Source organism: Gastrolobium bilobum, unplaced genomic scaffold (genome assembly GCF_033153095.1).
Source record: "Gastrolobium bilobum isolate Gb01-03AN ecotype WA unplaced genomic scaffold, APGP_CSIRO_Gbil_v1 utg829, whole genome shotgun sequence".
NCBI lineage: Eukaryota > Viridiplantae > Streptophyta > Magnoliopsida > Fabales > Fabaceae > Gastrolobium > Gastrolobium bilobum.
Genome location: NW_026899533.1, coordinates 675,529 through 700,183, shown reverse-complemented (window position 1 = coordinate 700,183; position 24,655 = coordinate 675,529). Strand labels below are relative to the sequence as shown.

Sequence of the window (24,655 nt, the reverse complement as noted above, 5' to 3'; positions counted from 1 at the left end):
AGGTTCAGGAAGGTTAAAGAAAATTTTCTCCATGTATAAATGCAGATCCCGTTTAAAAAAAAAATTAACATATTTTTTTATTTCATATACAGATACTTCTTCCCAACAACGAAGAAACCAAGATCGTTAGTATCCTATGTAATTCGCACAAGGAGAATTGTAATGATTCTTTTCTATCAAATGGTACGACAAAATCTTTGGTAGAAGATCTCTTGCAAAATTCAGCCTCTTTGTAATCACGTAAGTTTTTTTCGTTAGTCATTCATTTACAACAAACAATAAATCGTACATGAATATTCTTATAACTTGATAGGATTTTATTTGTATGCAACAAGAACATTTCAATCCTTTCATTCCAATGTGACAAATTCTTCTTTACGATTTTTTTATAATTCAGTATTTTTTTTGTTTTATTCAAGCAAAATATTTGAATCCCTTCCCTCAAATTGTGTTACAAATCCTTCCGCGGAAAATCTTTCGCCATTTTCTGCCTCCCCAGTTCGCAAAAGGTATGGCAAAATTTTTTGTAGAAAATCTTTCTCCACGGTTAGCATCTCCCGTTGTTTCGTAAAATTTTCTTTTTGACATTTGTTTATGTAGAACAACTAAAAGAAATCATATTTTGTGACTTCTTACAAGTTGAGATTCTTTTTTATTCAAGCAAACTATTCGAATCCTTTCCCTCCAATGGTGTTACAAATCCTTGCGTAGAAAATCTTTTGCCATTTTCTGTCTCTCCTTCAATTTTCTATATATTAAGTTTTCTTCGTCATTTATTTTTTTTAAATTGAATACAACAATAATAATTTAGTTTTCTTCGTTATTTTTTCCAGTACTTTTTATTTAATTGTAGATTTGGAAATATATTAATGATTTAATACTTTACTATTGATTGAAAAAAAAATCATACCATCGATATTTATTTTTAATACTTTATTGGTATATTTTCTATATGTAAATGATTTGTATCTACGTATTCATAAAATAATTACTTTATTTTATCAGTAGATTTTTAATTTATTAGTTTTATAATTATATTTAAAAATCAACCGATAATATAAAATTAAACTTTTTGAGTTAAAATTAATTTCGTATAACAATAGGATTATATTAGTATAAGAGCATGAAAAAGTCATCTATATCTATATATTAAAAGGGAGTGTCATTCTTTGGCAAGTTTGCTGACGTGTCGCTCTCTCCTTCAATTTCAAGTTTGTGTTCACACTATAAACCATTTAAAATCTTTCTTGCTTTAGTAAATTTGTACGATTCGAAATTTAAACTTTATTAGGTGGGAAATGAGTTCAGCATTAATTGTTGGCAGACATTTATATTAATATTCCACTACTTTTTTAAAATTTGAATTTCAAATTTGATATAGTGGGAATGGGAAAAGAGTTGAACATTTTTTGGGGCAGACACATCATTTAAAATCCCATTACTTTCTACGTTGGAATTGGAAAGTGTATTATTGGAATTGGAAAGTGTTTAAAAAAAAACTTTAAGAAAGCCTTTAATTATGTGTCTAAATAGGATCATACATGGCTCTCTCTTTTAATATTCACTTTTTATTCACATTTGAAATTACTTTCAATTTTTTATCTTTTAGTAACTTTTCAAATTTAAATATTTAACTTGATAGGTGGGAAATTGTCAAATTCGAATTTGAAACTTGATAGATATTATAAGAACTTGCCAGAAACATTGGAATTTTAAAAGTGCCTATAAGTTTAATACAAAAATCAATGTATTGCATCTTTTGAGCGCAAGTTAATTGAATTGATCTTATGAGTGCAGGTTAATTAAAGCATTCATGCATATAAGCACATACTTCAAGTAGTTGCATCTTTTATTATCAACTATTTAATTACACTTGAAAATGAAATAACAGTACCTCATTTTCAATGACAGGCAGTCACCCTCATTTGCACAATTTGAAATTTAAACTTCATTAGGTTGGAAATGAGTTTAGCATTAATTGTTGGCAGACATTTGTATTAATATCTCACTATTTTTTTAATATTTGAATTTTAATCTTGCTATAGGTGGGAAATTTCGAATTTTAAACTTGATATAGGTAGAAAAAGAGTTTAACAGTTTTTTGTGGCAGACAACTGTACTAATATCCCACTACTTTTTAAAAATTCGAATTTTAAACAAGATATAGGTGGGGAAATACTTCAACATTTTTTAGTGGTAGACAGCTGTATTAAATTTTCACTATTTTCTACATGGGAATTGTTAACCCTCATTCTAAAAAACATGGAATGTTTTTTTTCCATATTTATCAAAAAACTAAAAGACCCAAAGAAAAGAGTTCAACATTAATTAGTGGCAGACATATGCATTAATATCTCACATCTTTTTTAAATTTAAAATTTGAAGTTGATATAGGTGGGAAAAGAATTTAACATCTTTTAGTGGGAGACAACTGTATTAAATTTTCACTATTTTCTACATGGTAATTGTTAACCCACATTTAAAAAACATTTAATGCTTTTTTCTATATTTATCAAAAAACCAAAAGACCCAAAGAAAAGAGTTCAACATTAATTAGTGGTAGACAGGTTCATTAATATCCCACTTTTTTTTAAATTTCGAAATTTGAAGTTGATATAGATGGGAAAAGAATTTAACATCTTTAAGTGGGAAACAACTGTATTAAATTTTCTCTATTTTCTACATGACATTTGTTAACCGTCATTTTAAAAAACATTGAATACTTTTTATCATATTTATCGAAAAACCAAAAGACCCATAGAAAAGAGATAAGCATTAATTAGTGGCAAACATGTGCATTAATATCTCACTTCTTTGAAAAGGAAAAGAAGATCATCAGTCGAGTCATTAAAGTAAATGCATTAAAAAAATGAGATGATTAAAAACTGATGATAGTAAAAAAAAAATTGGAATTTGAATGCTATTAATGATAGCCTTCTGTAACATTTGAAATTTTAGTTTTTGATTTTTTTTTAAAAAAAACTAAACAACCAAATTGAATTTTATTTTAAATCCATTAATGTAGGTCATTCGTTCGTGCCATTCAAGTAATTAAATGCATTAAAAATGAGGTGATTAAAAAATAAGGATAGCCAAAAACGTTTGAAATTTTAATGCTATTAATGATGGCCTTTTGTATCATTGGATTTTTAATTTTTAATTTTTTTTAAAATAACTAAACAAACAAATAGAAAATTTATTATTATGTCTATTGGATGGAAAAATATTTAATATTTAAAATTCTAACTTTTTAAATTTGAATTTTTAACTTGATAGGTGGGAAAAGAATTCAGCATTTAATATTTCTCTAATAAAAAAATATATATGTATATAATAAAATAAAATTTAAATAGTTTATAAATTAAACAAAAAATATTTAAAATTAATAAAAATATATGTATAGTTGATAAAAAAAATTGATTTTGAAATATAAATGAAAAAAATAAGAAATTGCATATTCATAATTTAAAATAAAATAAATTAAAAAATTTAATTTAAAAAAATAATACAAAAATAGAAAAACGTTATCGTACAATTATTATTTTTAATTTTTTTTAACGTAAAATTTTTAAATAAATGGGGCAGGATATACTTACCACAAAAAATTTTACCACCTTTACAACCAATCTAATCACCGTGGATTTCCGTCAATCTAACAGTTATCATTTATTGGAAATAATAAATAATTAATAAATGCGATCTAATAATTTCCAATAAATGATAACCGTTAGATTGACAAAAATAAACGGTGATTAGATTGGAAGTAAATGTGGTAAGAATTTTTTATGGTAAGTATATCTTTCCCCTAAATATATATGTATAACGAATGTTAAAAAAATAAAAATTATAAATCAAAAGGAAAAAAATTATTTTTTTAAAAAATATGTATATTTAATTCAAAAGAATATAAATTTTATAACTAAATAAAAAAATGATATCTATCATATATTAAAAAAAATTATAAAAATTTAATTACCATAAAAACGAATGATCATTTAGTGAGTAATGACAATCCAACTCCTGCATCATAAAAAGATATTTGCAATTAAGTATTTTACAGACTATTTTAATATTTCTCACTACTTTCTGTATGAGAAATTATTAAACCTATTAATAATATTAAGATTGTGTTTATTGGGTGAGAAAATATTTAATATTTAAAATTCAAATTTTTAAATATGTATTTTGAACTTGATAGGTGGAAAAAGAATATAAAGCAAAAATTGAAATTATCAGGAATTTAATTAAACAAAGTATAAAGCAAATAAATGATTACACATGTAAAATATTTAATAAAATATAAGTTCCTAAAATTAAAATTTAATAAACAGAGGTATAAAGGAAATAAATTTCTGATGTATTACTCATTATATCTTACGTTATAAAAATTTGTGACATTATTTATAAAATATTTAATGTCTAACATATACGTCTTTGTGTGGGTAAGATTATTGGATTTACTGCTAATATAAAATGTTGACAGTTTGAAGTGGCAAAATGAGCTCGGTTAAAAATGCCGGCCCACCCTGCCCCCCAACACATTTTTATTTTTATTTATTGTTTAACAAACCCTGCTTTGTGTGGCTGATCGTCAGATTTACTGCTGTAAATATTTCAGAAACAAGCATCTAAACAAAATGAACAATCAGATTGTGATAAATGAAAATAAGGAAACTAATTTCAAAATAATCTAAGAAAATAGAAGAGTGTTAATAACAAGTTATGAAAATAACTTAATCCCAATGTACGAAGTGTTTGTTAGAATAATAAACGTACTAACTCAAATATTTGTCAACTCTTCATCTAATATATATGTTACAAATACACACACATCTAGAAATCGATTTAAAGGCAAATATAGAAAACATATATAGATAGTACGCAACTTTGAGAACCTTTTTTTATGGATAGATATGGAAAACATATATAGCTGGTATAAAATGCTGACAATTAGCGGTGGCAAAATGGGCTTGGCCCGGAGGGCCGGCCCACCCCACCCGGCAACACGTTTTCATATTTTTAACCAAATTATTGTTGGTAGAGATGAAGTATTATTGAGATTAAATACAATGCGTTAAATATATGGTTATATATATATATATATATATATATTCTAATTTTATGAATAATTATTTTTTATTTATGCAATTCAGCTAATAAACGGTCTTTTGATATTACCACGTAACTTCAACTATGAAATGTTTGTTAGACTATTAAACGTACTAACTCAAATATTTTTCAACTCTTAATCTAATATATGTCATAACTACTGAAAACATAGATGCATAGCAATCTAGACGCAAGTATAAGAATCTTTTTTTGTGGATAAATATGAAAACATATTACATGCTGATATATAAAATGTTAATAGTTAGAGGTAGCAAAATGGACTCTGCCCGGAGGGCCGGCCCACCGCGTGCGGCAGCATTTTTTCATATTTTTAACCAAATTGTTGTTGGTAGAGCTAAAGTATTATTGAGATTAAATACAATGCATTAAATATATGGTTATATATATATATTCTAATTTTATGAATAATTATTTTTTATTTATGCAATTAAGCTAATAAATGGTCATTTGATATTACCAGATAACTTCAACTATGAAATGTTTGTTAGACTATTAAACATACTAACTCAAATATTTGCCATCTCTTCATCTAATATATATGTCACAAATACACACACATCAGGAAATCGATTTAAAGGCAAATATAGAAAACATATATAAATAGTAATTTAGACGTAACTATTAGAACTTTTTTTTATGGATAAATATGGAAAACATATATAGTTGATGTAAAATGTTAAAAGTTAGAGGTGGCAAAATGGGGTTGGCCCGGAGGGCCGACCGACCCCACCCGGCAACACGTTTTCATATTTTTAACCAAATTATTGTCGGTAGAGTTGAAGTATGCAACAGTAGAAAGTTGCTAGGGAAGGAGAGAGAAGGGAGATCTGAGAGAATAGAGAGAAGAGAGAGAGCTTGGTGGAAATTTTCTATATCTTTTCTTATTACTCCTCAGTATTTAAAATAAACCCTTTACGTTTACGTACATCACAACTATTACTACTAACAATAACTATGGGCTACTGTATCTTTTGGCCCACTAATCCCCTAACAATTCCTATGGGCTGTTATATCACCTTACCCAATAGGTAGTCATTCAAATAAACTGGTAATCTCCTCTTCCTTGGGCCAACAGACATGGGCTTGGTTACATTACCCTCCGCTGCAAATGGGCCATCGTCCATGATGGCTAGGTTAGGAAGCGACGCCACTGTGTGATTGTGGTCAATCAAGTCGAATGGTGGGGAGCGTGCCAACAGTGGAGTGTCATTTGCTACTTGTTGAGCTACCCGAGGCACGTGACTTGAATCGGAGGGCTGTAAAGTTGCCGACATGGGAAGGCAGTTTGGAGCCGTTGGATTATCTAGGGACTTGGCAACCTGCTGTATTACAGCCTTGGAGGTAGATATTTGGGACAGTGAGTTAGAGTTAGCATTCATTGTCCTTGTTGGCTTCAGTTGCTGTGTATCTGTTACCTCCGTCGCCTTAGACTCTCCTTGTATACCGTCTACCCTTACCTCTGTTTCTCCTTGAAAAGGTTGAAACTTTACCCCCTTTTCTCGTGGTCGGAGCTGTGCCTCTTATCCCACAGTCGTGTCCCGTGTTAACGGTAAGTCACCATTGAGCAAGGAAACTCTATCCTCCCACGTGGAGTCTTCCGGTCCGAGTCCTTCCCAATGGACTAGAACTTGGGGAACCATGTGTCCCTTGCGCCAGATATTTCTGGAGGAAATCACTGCCTTGGGCTGATGAGCTAGTATGGTGGAAGGGTTTTGCTCAGGCAACGTGTGGATGTGATATGACCGGCTTGGGTGAAATGGTCTCAGCATGGAAATATGGAAGACTAGGTGGATCCGTGATGAGGGTGGAAGCTGGAGACGATATGCCACCGGACAAATCCGTTCCAGTACCTCAAATGGTCCATAATATCGGAGGGACAACTTCTGTGACGAACGGCGGTGAACCGAAAGCTGTCGGTAAGGTTGGAGTCGGAGCAAGACTAACTCTCCCACGATAAAGTTCCAGTCTTTACGTTTTTTATCCGCCTGTCCCTTCAGGATTTGTTGAGCTCTGTACAGATTATCCTTCAAAGTAGCCATGATACTGACCCTCTGTCCTAACGTTGTGTCCACAACCTCATTTTTTGAACCACCGAGACAATAAGCCAAGAGATTCGGTGGCCAACACCCAAACAAGATCTCAAAAGGTGTACTTCCTGTTGACTGGTGAAAGGAGGTATTATAGTGGTATTCCGCCCAGCTGAGAAACTTGGACCACAAAGCTGGATGAGAGTGAACAAAAGCTCTGAGATAAGTTTCTAAACATCGATTCACTCTTTCTGTTTGTCCGTCTGTTTGAGGGTGGTAAGAGGAACTGAATTTTAACTGAGTTCCTTGCATTTTGAACAGGGAACGCCAAAAGTCACTCAAGAAGATGGGATCGCGATCAGAGACAATGGATTGTGGAATACCATGGAGCTTCCCCACATGATTCCAAAAAAGTTCTGCAATTTTGGGTGCTGAGTAATGGGATGGCAGCGGCACAAAGTGAGCAACCTTAGAGAAGCGATCTACAACGACCAACACGGCTGTGTGTCCCATGGATGGAGGTAAGTGAGTAATGAAATCCATTGTTAACTCTGTCCATAATGAATTGGGGGTATGCAATGGTTGTAACAGACCTAAAGGGGGATGATTGGGTGGTTTTATTTTCTGGCAAATTTCGCAACTTTGAACATAGTTGCTAACCTGTCTCTTCATGCCTTGCCAGGTAAAATTTATACTAATACGCTGGATAGTGCCCTGGATACCCGAATGGCCACCTTGGGGAGAAGTGTGCATGTCATGCAAGATGTGTTCCAGCAGAGAAGAATTAGCAGGAATGAAGATACGAGAATGAAGAAAAAGAAGTCCATTGCGGAAACTCCAATTTTTCCATTTGTCTGTATTTGTATTGTTCTCAATGTCTGTAATAATCCTCTTAGTATAGGGATCAGACTGTAACTCGAACTGTATTATTGATGTAGAATTTAAAACAGGGCCAGTAATGGCCAACAGATGCGGCGAGGAATTTGTCCTGACTGCTTCTGAGATTCTAGAAAGGCTGTCAGCCACTATATTGGTTTTGCCAGTCTTGTAAACAATGGAGTAGTCAAACCCCAGTAACTTGGACAAAAACTCTTGTTGCTCAGGTGTTTGGACAACCTGATTCATCAGGTGATGGAGGCTCTTGTGATCAGTGCGGATCACAAATGAGGAGCCCAACAAGTATTTCCGCCATTTACTAACAGCTGAAGTGATTGCATACATTTCACGAATGTAAGTAGACTTAGCCTGCATAGTAGGAGCAAGTTTGCGGCTGTAAAAAGCCAACGGTCTTTCCTCTTGTAGTAGCACGGCCCCAATTCCGATCCCAGAAGCATCCGTCTCCACCGTAAACGGTTTAGAGAAGTCTGGTAGCCTGAGAATAGGAGCCTGGGTGAGGGCTTTTTTGAGCTGCTGGAAGGCAGCTTCAGCTGCTGGAGACCAAGTAAAACCTGTCTTGGTTAACAAATCGGACAATGGGGCTGCAATGGTAGCATAATGCCTTATGAACTTTCTGTAGTATCCTGAAAGTCCTAGAAAAGCACGAATTTGAGTTGGTGTAGTCGGTAAGGGCCATTCATCAATAGATTGCAACTTCTCTGGGTCTGGAGAGAGACCCATACGCGAAATCACATGACCCAAAAATTGGATAGAGGATTGGGCAAATGAGCACTTAGACAGCTTAGCAAATAGGTGATGAGACCGTAACACGGTTAGCACCTGATGAAGGTGAGATAAATGGTCTGCAAAAGAGCAACTGTAGACCAGAATATCATCAAAAAAAATAACCACAAATTTACGGAGAAATGCAGAAAAAACCTCATTCATCGTAGCTTGAAATGTGGACGGAGCATTCGAAAGGCCAAATGGCATCACAACGAATTCAAAATGCCCATGGTGAGTACGAAATATTGTTTTGAATATGTCCTCAGGGTGCATTCTCACTTGATGATAGCCGGATCGTAAATCCAACTTAGAGAAAATGGTAGCGCCATGTAGTTCATCAATCAATTCATCCACAGTAGGTATAGGAACTTATTCTTAATAGTGATGGAATTAAGTGCTCTGTAATCCACACAAAATCGCCAAGTACCATCTTTTTTTTTTACTAATAAAACTGGGGAGCTAAAACAAGATTGACTAGGTCGGATCATTCCTGCCTCTAACATTTCCTTTACTAGTCGCTCAATTTCATTTTTTTGAAAGTGAGGGTATCTGTAAGGACGCACCTGAACCAGTTTGGAGTTAGGAATCAAGTCTATGTGATGATTGTACTGCCGATTGGGAGGTAAACTGGATGGAATAACAAATACATCAGCAAATTCTTGTAATAGGTGAGTGACACCTGTATCAGTCTGCCGATTATGAGCAAGTGTAGGCGGACCAGATAGACACATTAAGCAACCCGAAATGGAGTCTTGGGCCACCAATTTGTACAACTGTGAAGGGGTGATCTGTTGAGGGCCCAATGTAACATCCCCTTGTAAGATGACCTGGTTGTTATTATAATTAAAGGTCATGGTAAAAGCAGAATAATCTGTGAGGATAGGCCCAAGTGTGGACAGCCATTGAACTCCCAAAACTAAGTCTGCACCCTTTAAGTCCAGCACAAATAGGTCAATTACAAATGGGTGGTCCTGGATAGTAATTGTGATTGCTGTACAAGAAGCTGAGCATAACAATGCATCGCCATTTCCCACTTGCACCTTAAATGGAGTAATGGCATGCAAAACCAAATTAAGGTGGGAGGCCATGCGTAAATTGATAAAATTATGTGTACTGCCTCCATCAATTAAGATCTGCATATGTTGTCTAGAAATAAAACCTGTCAAACGAAATGAATTAGTGGAGCGATGGCCAAACAGGGCATTAAAATTGATTTCAGGTTATGGGTTGTGGTCACATGGGCTTGGTTCAGTCAAGGGTTCTACTGTCTGAAGCAGTACAGAATCGTCATCTGGAGGTGCATCCTCTATTCCTTTCAGATACAATAGAGAGGCATGCCCCTTACACTTATGGCCAGGCATAAAACGCTCATCACAATTGTAACATAGATTCTTTTCTCTTCGGGCAGCCATTTCTTCTTGTGATAGTCTTTTGATAGGGATGTTAGGTAATGCTGGAAATTGTTTGGGTGTGGGATTGGGTGGCCGTATGGTGAGAGTAGTGTCAGGTGGATGGGTTACTATTTGGGCATGAGTATTTTGGGGCACGGTAGAACGCACAGACCATGGTTTAACAGAGCGTTCTTCCAGTAATTGCTCTTCATACACTTTAGCATAGGCAAAAGCCTCTGTCATAGTCGCTGGCCTATGAATCAGTACTGATCTGCGGATTTTGGGTTTTAGACCAGCAAGAAATAGACTCTTACGAGTTGTGTTTGACAATTCTGGAGCCCTACGAGCAAGCCGCTCAAATGCATTTTGGTAGTCAGCAACCGTTGTAGATTGCTGCAATTTGGCTAAGGCAATAGTAAGATCATCAAATTCAGTGGGCCCAAAGCGTTGGTATAAGGCGGTAACAAAGGATGTCCAATTGGGAAAATTATGACTCTCAGATAAATTTTGAAACCAACAAGCAGCTGGTGGATCCAAATTAATAGAAACCATTAATAATCGTTCATCAGGTGGGACATGGTAAAAACGAAAATAATTTTCAACAGAAAACAACCAATTAGATGGATCTCCATATCCAAATCTGGGGAAATCCATTTTCATCGGACGAGGTCGAATCTGTTCACCAGTATTACGAGTGGGACCAGAACCCAAAAGACCTGCACCAGAATTACTGGGTGAAGAATTACCATGATTGGACTGTAGGAGAGTCATGATGTCATGTAATTGCTGACGGAACTCTTGACGAAATTCATCAAAACGCTGGGTCTGGTGGAGCTCCAAGGATTCCAGGCGTCGATCTTGATTAATTTCGAAATTTGTCCATTGTTCAGCGGCAGAATGACGCTGAAGCTGTAGATCTTGGATCTGTTGAGCCATATCCTTTAGTCTCGTGTTTTCTGCCATTAAAGCTCGATGAAAGCACCAATGCAACAGTAGAAAGTTGCTAGGGAAGGAGAGAGAAGGGAGATCTGAGAGAATAGAGAGAAGAGAGAGAGTTTGGTGGAAATTTTCTATATCTTTTCTTATTACTCCTCAGTATTTAAAATAAACCCTTTACGTTTACGTACATCACAACTATTACTACTAACAATAACTATGGGCTACTGTATCTTCTGGCCCACTAATCCCCTAACAATTCCTATGGGCTGTTATATCACCTAACCCAATAGGTAGCCATTCAAATAAACTGGTAAGCTCCTCTTCCTTGGGCCAACAGACATGGGCTTGGTTACAAAGTATTATTGAGATTAAATACATTGCGTTAAATATATGGTTATATATATATATATATATATACATATATTCTAATTTTACGAATAATTATTTTTTATTTATGCAATTCAGCTAAGAACCTTTTTGTGTGGATAAATATGAAAATCTATTACATGCTGATATAAAATGCTGATAGTTAGTGGTCAACTATCCTGCCCACTAACACTTTTTTTCCTTATATCTATTGTTTAACAAACCTATTTTTGTGTGGCTAAGGTAATTGGATTTATTGCTGTAAATATTTCAGAAACAAACATCTAAATAAAATGAACAATTTGATTGTGATAAACAAAAATCCATCTAAACAAAATGAACAATCAGCACAACATTTTGAAATTTTTTCTTCATGTATATTAATTGATTTTATTTTGTAGCAAATTTTGTGTATAGATGAATCATCGAGACAAAATCATATTGAAAAATAATGCAGAGGAGAAGGTTCATTGGTGGCTATATTTGAAGACAGAATTATTGAGTACATAACTATATTTGATTTGCATAATAATTGATGTCTCAGAATTGCAGAGTTTGTTTTTGGTTTATGCTTACAAAGTTCTGTGTGAATGCTATAGTTTTTTCAACTTCAAAAATAGCACAATATAACAAAACAATTATTTTTTTTTCCAGATATTTCTCAAGTAACATGTTTACTTTTTTGTTTTTTTGTTCCTACATGTCTATACCTCCACCATCGAAGATATATCCAACATTAAACTTACTTGCAAAGAATTTCTTCGGCTTGCAGAAAATGATTACGTGTATGAAAATGCTTCGATAGACAAGTTTGAATCGGGTCCATTGGAATGAATTACCAATAAAAAAAATTATTCATCAAATACCGGATAATTATGAGCATGAAAATCGACCAGTGTACAAAGGAAAAATGTACGAGATTTTCTTCAATCAATAGTAAAAGTTCAATAGATAACGACAATTATTTTTCTTAAAACGTTACAGGGAAAGTGACAACCCTGACATTTTGTACCGTGAAGGATTGGTTAGTTATTTAAAAAAAAATTCCAGTTCAAAGACGCAAGCGTTGGCTCTTGAACCCTTGAAGACTGCAATACTGAAAGGTCATAATGAGCAAGTATGTTTATTGCATGCTGTTGATGAATGGTGAAGATCAAAATCAAAGAAATTTTGGATTTGAAATTTTTCGTTCCCTGAATAAGACAAACAGTTTACAACAATTTAGACAGCGGTGAAATGTTTTATCCAAAGCTTGTGGGGGCGTAAAGAAATTGTTTGAAACCATAACTCACATTTCGTTTGGGTAATTATCTAATTTGTTCCCAAATCAATGCATTTGTAGAACACATTTTTTATATCAAAATGAAAGGAACTTGAGAAATAAAGCAAAAAAGCTTTTATTATCTATATTATTATTAAAATAAATTTTTTATACAAAATGTGGATACTTGATTTTTGACTATAAAAGGATGAATACCTTGAGTGTGTTGTGATAAATATATATTTTTTTACTATAATGCTATACAATCGCTTGGTGATAGTAAAAATGGTACGTAACTCTGTTTTTCTAGTTTGATAAGTTTTTTTTGGACAAACCGACCGATTTTTTTTTTTGCTGATAGTATTACTTTTGGGTGTTAACATATTAGTGTAACTTATTTAATGAGTTTTTGCCTTCTGTATCGCAAAGTAGGCACAAGGAACATAAATCACATAGCAAATGACATATTTGGTAAGTGTTGATCTTTGAACTCCATATGTGCTTGGTGTTATTGTTACTTTGAGTGGTATGCATTATTCTTTTTATATCCCTTCCTCATGTTAACATGGTGTAGTATGATATTTTAGTATGCAAAAATAATTGATCCCTCTGAATAGAAGATCTTTGTTTGTGGTTGATATTTACAAAGTTCTGTGTCAATGTCGTAGTTTTTCCACCTGAAATATATAACAAAATAGCAACACAATTTTTTTTTGTAGGTATAAGATTTGCAGTGCGATTAACAACCACGACAGACGACAAAAATTTTGATCTTTTTTCCCCGTGCATCGCACGGGTAATATACTAGTAATATAAAGGGCATTATGTTTCATACGTCATAAGAGAGGAATTCTCTCTTTCTGCTGACACAATTCGTATGTGAAGTTTTCCGAAAATATATTGGACCCACAACCTACATGCGGGGCCCACCTTTGAGATGTGTCAGCAAGAAATAAATTTTTTTCTCTTATGACATAAAAAACATATTTTCCTGGTATAAAACTATAAATTAAAAAAATGGTATATTATGGGCCTGTTTGATTTAGAGAACATATTTGAGTTATTTTTATTTTATGTTTTGACTTTTAACTCTCAAAACAAAAAATAAGTAGAAAATACTTATTTCATTAATTATTCTACAAAATAATTTTAAGAATAAAAAAATCAAAACACAATCAAACAGACATGTAATATTTCACTCTTTTATGGATGTTTAAATTATATATATTTTTTATTTTTAGAAATACATTCTCCTATAAAATTTTCTTCTCTATAACTCTCGGCATAAATTTTAACTTCTAGACTCTAGAAAATAAAATGAAATTTTGAATAAAATCCCAGTGCTGATTATATGAATATTCAAAAGTAGTACTAAGCATTATGCCACAATTATTTATTTCTCATAATACTCTCATTATTATATTTATGATGTATTTTTATATAAATTTGGTTCGAGAATTCATCTAAGTGATTCATTAAACTAGTATCACCGATCCAGTTGACGAGTTCAAGTCTAAAATTAAGCATCAATGACTTATATTCTCAAAAGGCTGTTTGACAATGCTTATCATTGTTAATAATTTTGTTTATATTAAAAAAATATAAAGTATAAATATTTTTATTTTTTGATGTAAATAAGTGTAATTTTTAAAAATAGATGAAAAGATAATATAATTTGAGCACCTTTTTAAGAAAGGAAAAATTATATTTGCCCAAAACCGTTAACAAAATTCATACTGAGTTTGCAAAGATTCAAGGTCAGTTGTTAGATAAGCTACTCATTTCAATTATTAGGATAAATATTAACATCATATAGAGATAAGATAAATAGCATACAGGTTAAAAACTTTACATGAAATTTACCAAAAAAAAAAAAAAATTGACATGAAATAATATTAATATTTGAGTTATAAGATAAATTTTTGCGTCACACGTGACAAAAACGTATTAATATCCAATTACCTACCTAATTTATGGGTATTTATGATTTTCTATATATCTTATTAAGGAAACGAAATAGATAGAACTGTCGAGAAATTGAGCATTTTCAAAAGAAACGTTCTGTATATTGCCTTTTGGGAATAACAGACGTGTTGGTCATCTAATCGTATTTTTTATTTTATTGTTCATTTGTTTATTGGCTTTAATGTTTCTTCTATAAATACAGATAAGTTATTTATTTTTATTCTCAAAATAACATCGTTTTGAGTTGAAAGATTAAAAAATTATAATAATAAAAATTATTATAACCTTGAAATATATTATAATTATAAAAATATCTTGGTCTCTCCTTCAAAACGATATGTTCAATATAATTTACATGCATTCAACGTAGAAAAAAAAAATGATTTTTTGGTAGTTTTTTACAACAGGGAATATTGAACTTTGGAACTAGAACATTAGCCATTACTGATTAATTAATTATGGCCACTAATTAATTATATCAACAACCATGTGTATATTACATTATAATTGGTCATGGATAGCAACTGCACATATAAACACCATTTCAACTTATGTCATTAAAGTACAAGCACACCAAATTATTCGCAAACCTTATCTCATGCCGCCCTCGTTTAACAGTCGTATGGCAAAGAAAATTTCTACTTGCCTTGTTTAGTAGGGGCTTGGCGCTGTCAGTCACCCACCTCACAACCTTAAATGCAAATTGTGGTCGCTTTTAACATAATATAATAAATTATCAATTCTTAATCAAGTGAAAACCAATTTGTTTAGCAGATAAAAATACCTTAATCATAGATAAGAATGACGTAAGAAGTGAAAGCATTATTGGGAGGGCTTTGTTTATTATAAAATGGTTAGTTGAGACTTGAGAGCTACATTTAGGCAAAAAGAATTGGATCTTTTTTCACCGGCTGGAGAGGCACGTAAACAGATTATGGTCCACATGGAAAGAACCCTATGTTTCCCAGCAACTTCCTTTTCCTTTCTAAAAAAACAAATATATAAAGTTGATGAAGTCACAAGGAAAGTGAATCTAATATGTGTATAGGTGAGATTTGCAGATGTCATCTTGCTTTGTGGCTGCCCTTGTTACTTGTGAATGGGAGTGTGTGTCATGCTCCACACTAAGAGAAGGCTTTTGGTGCTCCCAAACCAATGAAAATGTGACAACTATTTAGGAGAGATGAGAGAAAAAAAAAAGTGTCACACCAAGTAAGGGGCAGGAGCACTAAGATTTTCCCCCCACCCAAATTAGCTTTGATCAGCGACCAACCATGAAGAAGATTGCTTCCATTTAAGGGTCTCGAGTTTAATGGTCACTATGACCACCGATGATTTGAGTAAAAACAAAACCATATTATTAGGTGCACTTGCACATTTTGCTTAGAAAACCACCATTTTGGAGAAATCTCTTCTTATAAACCTAGTTGTCAAATTATAGCAGCCTAAATAAGACCAACATATGTTTCCTACTTTCTAGGATTACTTTACTTAGATCCCGTCCATCTATTGCACTTTGTGGACTGTAAATGCTTCCCTCGTTAGAATGATAGATAAGGGATCACAGACACGGTAGAATGCCCATTCAAGTATCCTTGGAATTCTTATAGAATTGAAATGTTATGAATAAGAAATTGAATGTGTAGAGACATGTCTTTTCACTACCGAACATACATGACTTTTCATAAATGAACAAATATGATTTTTCATTACCGAACAGGCACGACTCTTCACCGCCAATAGACACCATTAATCGTGACCAGTCATGATTTATAAATATGGAAGGAAATCAGAAAAAATCAAGGACTTTTTTGATTTCTCTCTTGTACTGAAACTCTGTCAAAATGATTTTTGAAATCTTTTGTATTAATTTACGTTCATTCTGTACGATTGATCATCGTTCGTTGTGTCCGCCGATACTGTTTCTTCTGGTAGTGTTACCGTCGAAACAAAGGTAACCCGTTCTATCCTGAGAGGCATTTGTCCACTAACCTTAGGCACTGTTGAAGGGACAAAATTGTCTTAAGAACACAGTATCTAATACTGGGGCTCGGATTTGATTTTCTGCAACTTTTATATCTTACATATTACATCTTGATTTTTTGTGATTATATACAATTTTATTTTTTACTGATATCACCATAAGTCCATAACCAACAACACAGATTTTTACACTAGCAACGCTAACAAGTATATCCATATATTGATTGGCAGTAACTTTGTCAAACATATACAACTATGATAAAATTTGAGATAAAAAAAAAAAAGGAAACAAAGCATGTCCTTGCCAATCAATACCCACATCCATTAACTTAGGATTGCCGTTCTTTTCCAGTATATGACTTCACGGTTGGCCATTGATCATCAACTTTTTTTTTTTCCCTGGAAGTATATGTTTTAAAAAATCAAAGAAAACTACAAAGAAGTTGGGAGACTTCCATAATTGCAGGGATTTCCCCTGCATATAACCATACTCTAATAAAGAGGATTCTGACAAGGCAAGAAAGAACAGTATATTAATGCAACACTGACAACTTTTCCCAGTGCTGGATTACCAAATTCAATTTTAAAATATTTTATATTCACAAATCACATGGTTTTCTTACCTTCTACTCAAAATGAATGATTGGCGCAGTGTCATTATGCTTCCCAATTTTAATTTTTATTACATTTTATTCATAATTTTGTCTTACCTTCAGAATTGTATCACAAGTATTAATGCACATAACTAATTCAGTTTCGATTTGTACCTCTCCATCCTCCAGAAGAATGATATCTCTTAGAATTTTACCCCACTATCCATCGGGCAGGTTAAAAAAAAAAATTGCGATAATTTGTCCCAAATTCTATCGCTATTAACATTATTTCGGTCCAAAATTTGGGATGGATGATTACCCAAATCAAACTGAAGTCAATAGAAACAGACCACATAATTAGTAACTACTGAACCAATATTAATTACCACTGCTAACAATATAAACCCATTTGACACTTTTTTCAACAGCAAGTTGGTTCAATGGCCGGAACTCACTTGAACTGGGTTTCCTTTATGCTGGGTCATTTACAAGAAAACCCAATTACATGTTTTTTATTTTGCAGCATTCCCAGTCCACCCTCCCTTGGGGTGAAAGATGATTGGCTCAAGTTCTTTTTACGGAGATATTTGTAATTGGTCGGATTCGAGACCAATTTTGGATTAAGACTTTAAACCCTTCCCAAAAAAGTACTGAGGAGAATAGTATCGAACACATGTTTTCACTCGTATTTACTAGCTAACCGAGCTACTGTCATATTTGGTGATTGGCTCAACTTCTAACCAATACCGTGAGAACTTCACATGGGGTTGTCCAATGATTGCCGAAGCTTGTTGGAGTGACGAGAGGATGTAGACATGGTGGTACCTGTTCAAAGTTTCATGTATCTCATTGGTTGGTATTATTAGTCAAACACTCAAGGTGTGTTGGTTGGGTAACCGACCCTTTGGTATTTTGGAACATGCAACTGCTTTCACGCCAGCAACACTGAATAATTTAATGCTAAAATAATCGGGAGTAGATCTTCTTACGTGAAAAAGTGGTCATGTGATTATGTTATTTGATCACAACCACTCATTTAAGAATTATACATTTTTCTCTCTCTTATTTCATCATCAATGAGTGATTGTGATCAAATAACATGACCACTTTTTCATATGAAAGGATTCACTCCCAAAATAAACTTGAATGGAATAAGATACAAAAAATGGGTGAGAAAATATGGGACGCACACACACGGCAAGAGCCCCACACGCTGCTACTCCCAAATTTGCTTTCAGATATACGCAGCGTTAGCACGAATGGGACAAAGAAGCTGACATGAATGCAACCCAAGTTACCCAACAAATTTTTCTTTTGCCTATGCTGCTTTTGTCTGTCTCCAACACCCAATTGCCAAGTGTTTTATTAAAGGTTGCTTTGGAGACAACAAAAGTAAATATGATTTTCCTTTTTTCTTTTTTTCGTTTTTCTCTTCTTTTGCAGAGTGGGGAAGGTGAGAATTGTATCTCATAGGACTATATTCCTGGTGAGAAGAAGAAAAAAAAAACTGTATGAGTTTCACTTGCGCCTTGAAGCTTGCTACTTGCTACTTGCTACTTGCTAGAATAAAAGAGAGATTGTGTATTTACCAAAAGAAAAATACTTGTAGTACACTTTTTTAAACAGTCCCTTTAACGTACTCTTTATTGTTATATCTTAAAATATTATTATGACTGAATGTATGAGTTTCGTTGAGTAACGTTTATGCGGTTCGGTCATTGTCAATTCATTATTTAATGACTGGGTTGGCTTCATGTACTTGCTTGCTTGTTCAGAAAGGTAACTCCATTTTGCATATGTCCATGTTCACATTACCGATTGCATGATTTAGAAGGCATCAATATCTTACGTAAGAAAAAGTACAAGAACCACCAAATACTGAAGGTTGTTTCAGCTGAACAAATGATCTTGATGTTTAGTTTTTGATTGTTTCAACTTAATGAATGATCTTAATTTTCAGTTCCGAGAATATAATTATAATTTGATAGGAAAAATCAGACTAATAAAGTAATCAAATGAACGGCATAATAATAATAAAACAAAAGCACGTAGCATGCTGCAAATTGGACCACCCACAGCAGGTGTATGCAGGAAAAACAGAAAGTAATTGGCAATGGCATCCATGTTTGGACCAGATCAAAATCTCACCCAATTGATACGGTTCTTCTTTCTTTGTTTTTTTACCTTCACTTCACCCCAAGTTAGCACCAAGCAATGGTATATTTATATGCTTTCTATGACTATACATAATAAAAATTAACCTTAGATAAAAGAAAAAAAGGTAAAATAAAATATATAAAAAAAAAAGTTTTATCATATAAATTAAGGGGAAAATGTTTCTGCAGCTATCTATATTTATTTTCAAAATAAATACGTTTTGGTATTGAAATTTTAAAAAATTATAAATACAAAGACTATTATAAGCTGAAATAAATTAAAATTATAAAAACATCATGATTTTCGCCCTAAACGACGTCGTATTGGACTTATTGCAGATAACTGATAACTTATATGCACTCATATGCAGTAACGGGAGAAAAAGCGAACCCATTAATTAAAAAAATAAAATAAAAAACAACAACTTCAGCTTTATCCTTCAAGAAATTATATCACTTGTATTTACATGTCACAAATCACAACATAACTACGGATTGAAGATAAATGGATTATGGATGGACCGAATGTGATTGTTTTTAGTACAAAAGTGGAGAGAAGGGAAGGAATATGAAAAAAAGAAAGAAAAAAAGGCACAATTGCTTTTGGAGTTATGAAGAGAGAGCAGAAGAAAATTATCTTAAAATATAAACAAAATCCTATTCACAACTCACGAGAAAATCCACCGTGTCTCCTCCAATCACCTCATTGAAAAGAGCTATTACTACACATATCAGCTCTTGTTGTGGACCATGCCTCTGCTTGTTCTATCTCCTAATACACTTGCTAAAAGAAAAAAAAAAAAAAAAAAAAAAAAAGAAAAAAGAAGAAGAGGGAGAGGCATAATCACAGAATATTCACAGTAAAAACCAAATCAGCAAGAGTAGGCCAATCGTTGGGCCACACGATCCCTAAGAATTCCATTATACAAGACTACCCTGTTAGCAGGAATTTCTCTGATCTTTGTTCCGCCATTAAAATTCTTTTGCAGCTTTGATCGTGAGTTTGACTTCATAGACCTTCTGAACTCTTCTCCATCTTCACATGAGTCCATCACGTCCTCTGCAAAGTGCACCCTCTTATTCTTCTTCTTCTTCTTCTTCCCATCTGCTCAAGAACCCACAATTGAGTCAGCAAAAGAAACAGTATAAAGATTGCATCTTGTGAATGTGTATGCATTCAGAAACAGTAGAATAGAAAGTACCCACCAGAGGATATACAAGATCGCAAAATTGGAGATGGTGGAGAAGGTGGAATTTCATGAACAGCGAATTGGGTAGATGGGAAAGACCTCTGAAGACGCAGAGCAAGAAGGATTACTGTGCCGGAAACAGCCATGGCTGTTGCTAAGACCACCCCTTGTGCGCTTATCATGGAAGACATAGTCTCAAGAAAAGAAAGAGAAAGTTTGATGGGAAAAAAAAAAGAAAAAGAAAGAAAAAAGATGGGAATGAATGTGAAGATGGTTTGTGAAGTGGGGGACTGAGGAATTTAGTGAGTGCAGAGGAGCAATATTATACTAGTGGTTAGCAGCACCCTGCAAGAGCCAATATTATATTTGAATCAAATGGCACATTTTTTTATTATAAAGAAATTTCATTAAAGCAAAAGACCAAATGAAATATTACTTCTTTAACAACTAAAAAGATATATTGGATGTGTTATGGCCTGGAACCTATTGACCGGAACTTATGCGTTACATTGTACGTTATTGACTCGATACATAATGTTCTAATATGTATTTGGATAAGCTTTTTTAAAAAACAGTATTTTTAAAGCATAACGTTTTAGAATTTATTTTTTTAATTTATGAGCAAAAAATTATAAGTTTTTTTCCCACAATTTTAGTTTTTTATTGAAAAAATTATATAACTGTTTTAAAAAATTTGATCATACTTATTTGTTTTTTTACTTTAAGAAAAAAATGAAATGAGTCCCTTATTTTATTTATTTTTTAATAATTTAAATTAATATAAAGACGTGCATCACATAATTCTCCTTTCTTTCAATCTAATTGTTTAAAAAGCTTTTATATTCTGGCCAAGTTAAAACTTTCAGATCTTTTTTAAAAATTAATTGCGAAGATTTCATTTTAGATTCTTTTTCCTTTTTGTCTTACTCCAATCTAAAATGAATGCAAGTTTATTTTTTTATTTATGGGCTTTATATTTTTTCACAGGAGAAGTATAAATATTTTTTCATATTTAAGAAAGGAAAATGTTATATTTATAAATTTTTTGTTTACAAATTATATTATGTCTAACCGATAAGAAATTCTTAAGTAGAGTATTATCGGGCAAATATAACGTAGTTTGTAAGTTTGTAAAAAAAAAGTTTATCAATATAACTCTACTTTTTAAGAAATGGTGGGATCCACATTTTGAGTGAGAATGGAATGAAATCAGAACCATCAATAATTAGGAAATTATTTTCTATAATAAAAAAAAATGAGTCTATTAAAATTCTTATTTTTTTCATAATTTTCTTTCAATTTCTTTTATTTTTTATTTTTAGAACAGAACATGGTACTCACATAATAACAAAAAAACTCTTATTATAAAAAAAACAAAACAAAAAAGCTCTCATGCTGGAGGCATTTATAAGAATTGGGGGTCAGAGACAGGTGGTGCAAGTGATGCCAAGTGACAACTTTTATTTATTTATTTAGTAAGAATCCCGTAACGGAGGAAAACTTCAATATACCGGAGCAACGAATAAAAACATGGGTAGGAAAATAAAATGAAAAATCTATTTTAATAAAAGAAAATATCGAGTTCATATTGAAATTTTTCTTCCTAAAATAGAATAGAGATGACAATATGAATTGAACCCGACAGATAAATCCGTTAACCTGCCAAAACGGGACGAGTTGAGTTATATATTTCAACTCATCAACCCGCCTCAACCCGCCTCATTGGGTTGTGGGTCAAAACGGGTTGGCAGCGGGTCGGGGCGCCAGGTCAAATTTTTTATTTTTTTTTACTATTAAATAGTGTTTTAGTTGTTTTTAAGTTTGTGTGATATCCAATTTTTTGTTGTCTTAGTACTCTTTGGAAAAAATATAAAAGAAAAACTTTATTTATGACAAAGGTAATTTATGTATGGAAATAAAAACAAATTTGTAAAGAATATCTGACTAAATATTAGCATACATTTAGACATAAGATTAAAAAAAACTAAAAGGATTATGATATGAAAATAAGTAATATTATAATATTTATAAATATAATTTATTTATTTATTTTATTATTTTTTATTTTTAAACGGGTTGACCCGTCAATCCATCATAAAACAGAACGGGTTGAGATTTTCAACCCAAATTCAAAAAAAGCTGATCAACCCACTTTTGACGGGTCGAAACGGGCCACCCGTTTTGTCACCCCTAAAATAGAGTAACGAGTTTTCACGCTTCTACCGCGTGTTACTGTGTGTGGGCAACACCAGATATTCCCGAAATTTTCAAATCTACACCGACAATATTAACTGGAGCGTTAATTATTTTTTTCATCTAGTCTTCCTTCATTATATCATTTCATCCATATATATATATAATAAAATAGAATTATAAAGGTCGAAACTTTATGTTTGATTCATAAACTTATTCAATTAAATTGAGAACCTTAGAAATTTTTGTTTTACATATCAGATCCTGGCATGTAATTCCCCTTTCATCCAACTTTGTGAAAATTCAATAAAGTACGCGCAATTCCTACTTTAATTTCATATTATTTGAGTATTTTATAATCATATACATATCCTTAAATTTTTAAATCTTATATTTGGTATCAGAGCCTTGTGTATATGATTATAAAATCTATGTTGTTGATTGGAATCAAATAAGGGAAAAAAGACTATCATTTAAAAGGACACAAGTTGTGTCCTTTTAGATAATTTACATCAAATATGATCGGTCATATTTTGTGTAAATCTGAAAAGCTGTTTTTTTTCTCTTTCCTCAGTCGCATCGCTAACGTGTAAAGTAAAAAAAAACAACTTTTTCAGAATTACACAGAGTATGACCGGTCTTACTCTGCGTAAGTCACTAAAAGAACACAACTTGTATCCTTTTGAATGACACACACTAAACCCATCAAATAAATTGATTACAAAAAATAGAATTATAAAGGTTGAAACTTTATGTTTGATTCATAAACTTATTCAATTAAATTGAGAATGTATGCATATATATATATATCAAGCAGTTTGAGATATATTTATTTCCATCTACTTAAAAATTAAGTTGTTTTGTTTATTTATTTTTTTATATTAATTGATTCACTTTTGAATAGCTATGATTTCCTTTTTATCTCTTTTCCTTTATCATCATTGATCCATCTTTGTACGGTTATGATTTAGTAGTTGAGATAAAATTATCTCAAATAACTTGAGAAATGATAAACCTTATATATATAAGAGCATGATCTTTTGACACCGGTATCAAACTTTAAAATTTGACACCAAATCATAACTGTTGATTTCTGCTAATCAACGATAATTATTCATTGTGAATCAAACTTATTAATTAATTATTAATTTTCGATAAATGATGACCGTTGATTAATGAAAATCAACGATTAAAATTTGGTGTCAAATTTTAAAGTTTGATATCCTATATCAAAAGATCCTATATATATATATATATATATATATATATATATATATATATATATATATATATATATGAGGTAGGATCCATTGACACCAGTGTCAAATTTAAAATTTAACACCTCATCTGAGAGCCGTTAGATAAAAAAAGATCAACGACTCTGATTTGTAAGCATGTAACACAATTGATCTTTTTTGATCTAATGACTCTCATATGAGGTGTCAAACTTCAAATTTGACACTGGTGTCAAAAGATCCATCCTCTCTCTCTCTCTCTATATATATATATATAGGGCTTAACATTTCTGCAGCAGTCGTAGATAGTGTTATCTACAGCTGACACAAAAAAGTGGGCCCCACGACTTTAAAAAAAAAAAAAAAAAACTCAGGATCCGTTGCCGTATCCTAGGATTCGGACGTGTATCCATGCTTGTTGTAGGTACAGCAGCTGCAGAAATCATTTTGCCATATATATATATATAGGGTCTGGATCATTTTACACCCGTGTACGTTACACTCTTAATCATGTTCGTTAATTTCACTTATATCTAAGGGCTCAAACTTTTTAATAATGTGAGC

At 32.5% G+C, this 24,655-nt stretch overlaps 1 protein-coding gene across 1 annotated transcript; it reads right to left on the bottom strand.

Annotated features, from left to right (window-relative positions):
* Positions 1–20,026: 20,026 nt before the first annotated feature.
* Positions 20,027–20,960, bottom strand: LOC133291128 (uncharacterized). Its single transcript, XM_061489325.1, has 2 exons — positions 20,680–20,960; positions 20,027–20,578 (listed from the first exon to the last, which is right to left on the bottom strand). The coding sequence occupies exons 1-2, from the start codon at positions 20,852–20,854 to the stop codon at positions 20,346–20,348; spliced, it is 408 nt and encodes a 135-aa protein (XP_061345309.1). The 5' UTR covers positions 20,855–20,960; the 3' UTR covers positions 20,027–20,345.
* Between the last annotated feature and the right edge of the window lie 3,695 nt (positions 20,961–24,655).

What these genes read in the sequence shown, in the direction of transcription:
- LOC133291128 (XM_061489325.1), bottom strand. Translation starts at nt 20,854, where the DNA reads ATGTCTTCCATGATAAGCGCACAAGGGGTGGTCTTAGCAACAGCCATG. An exon ending in GCGATCTTGTATATCCTCTG is followed by an intron (nt 20,579 to 20,679) that starts GTGGGTACTTTC and finishes GTTCTTGAGCAG; the next exon opens with ATGGGAAGAAGAAGAAGAAG.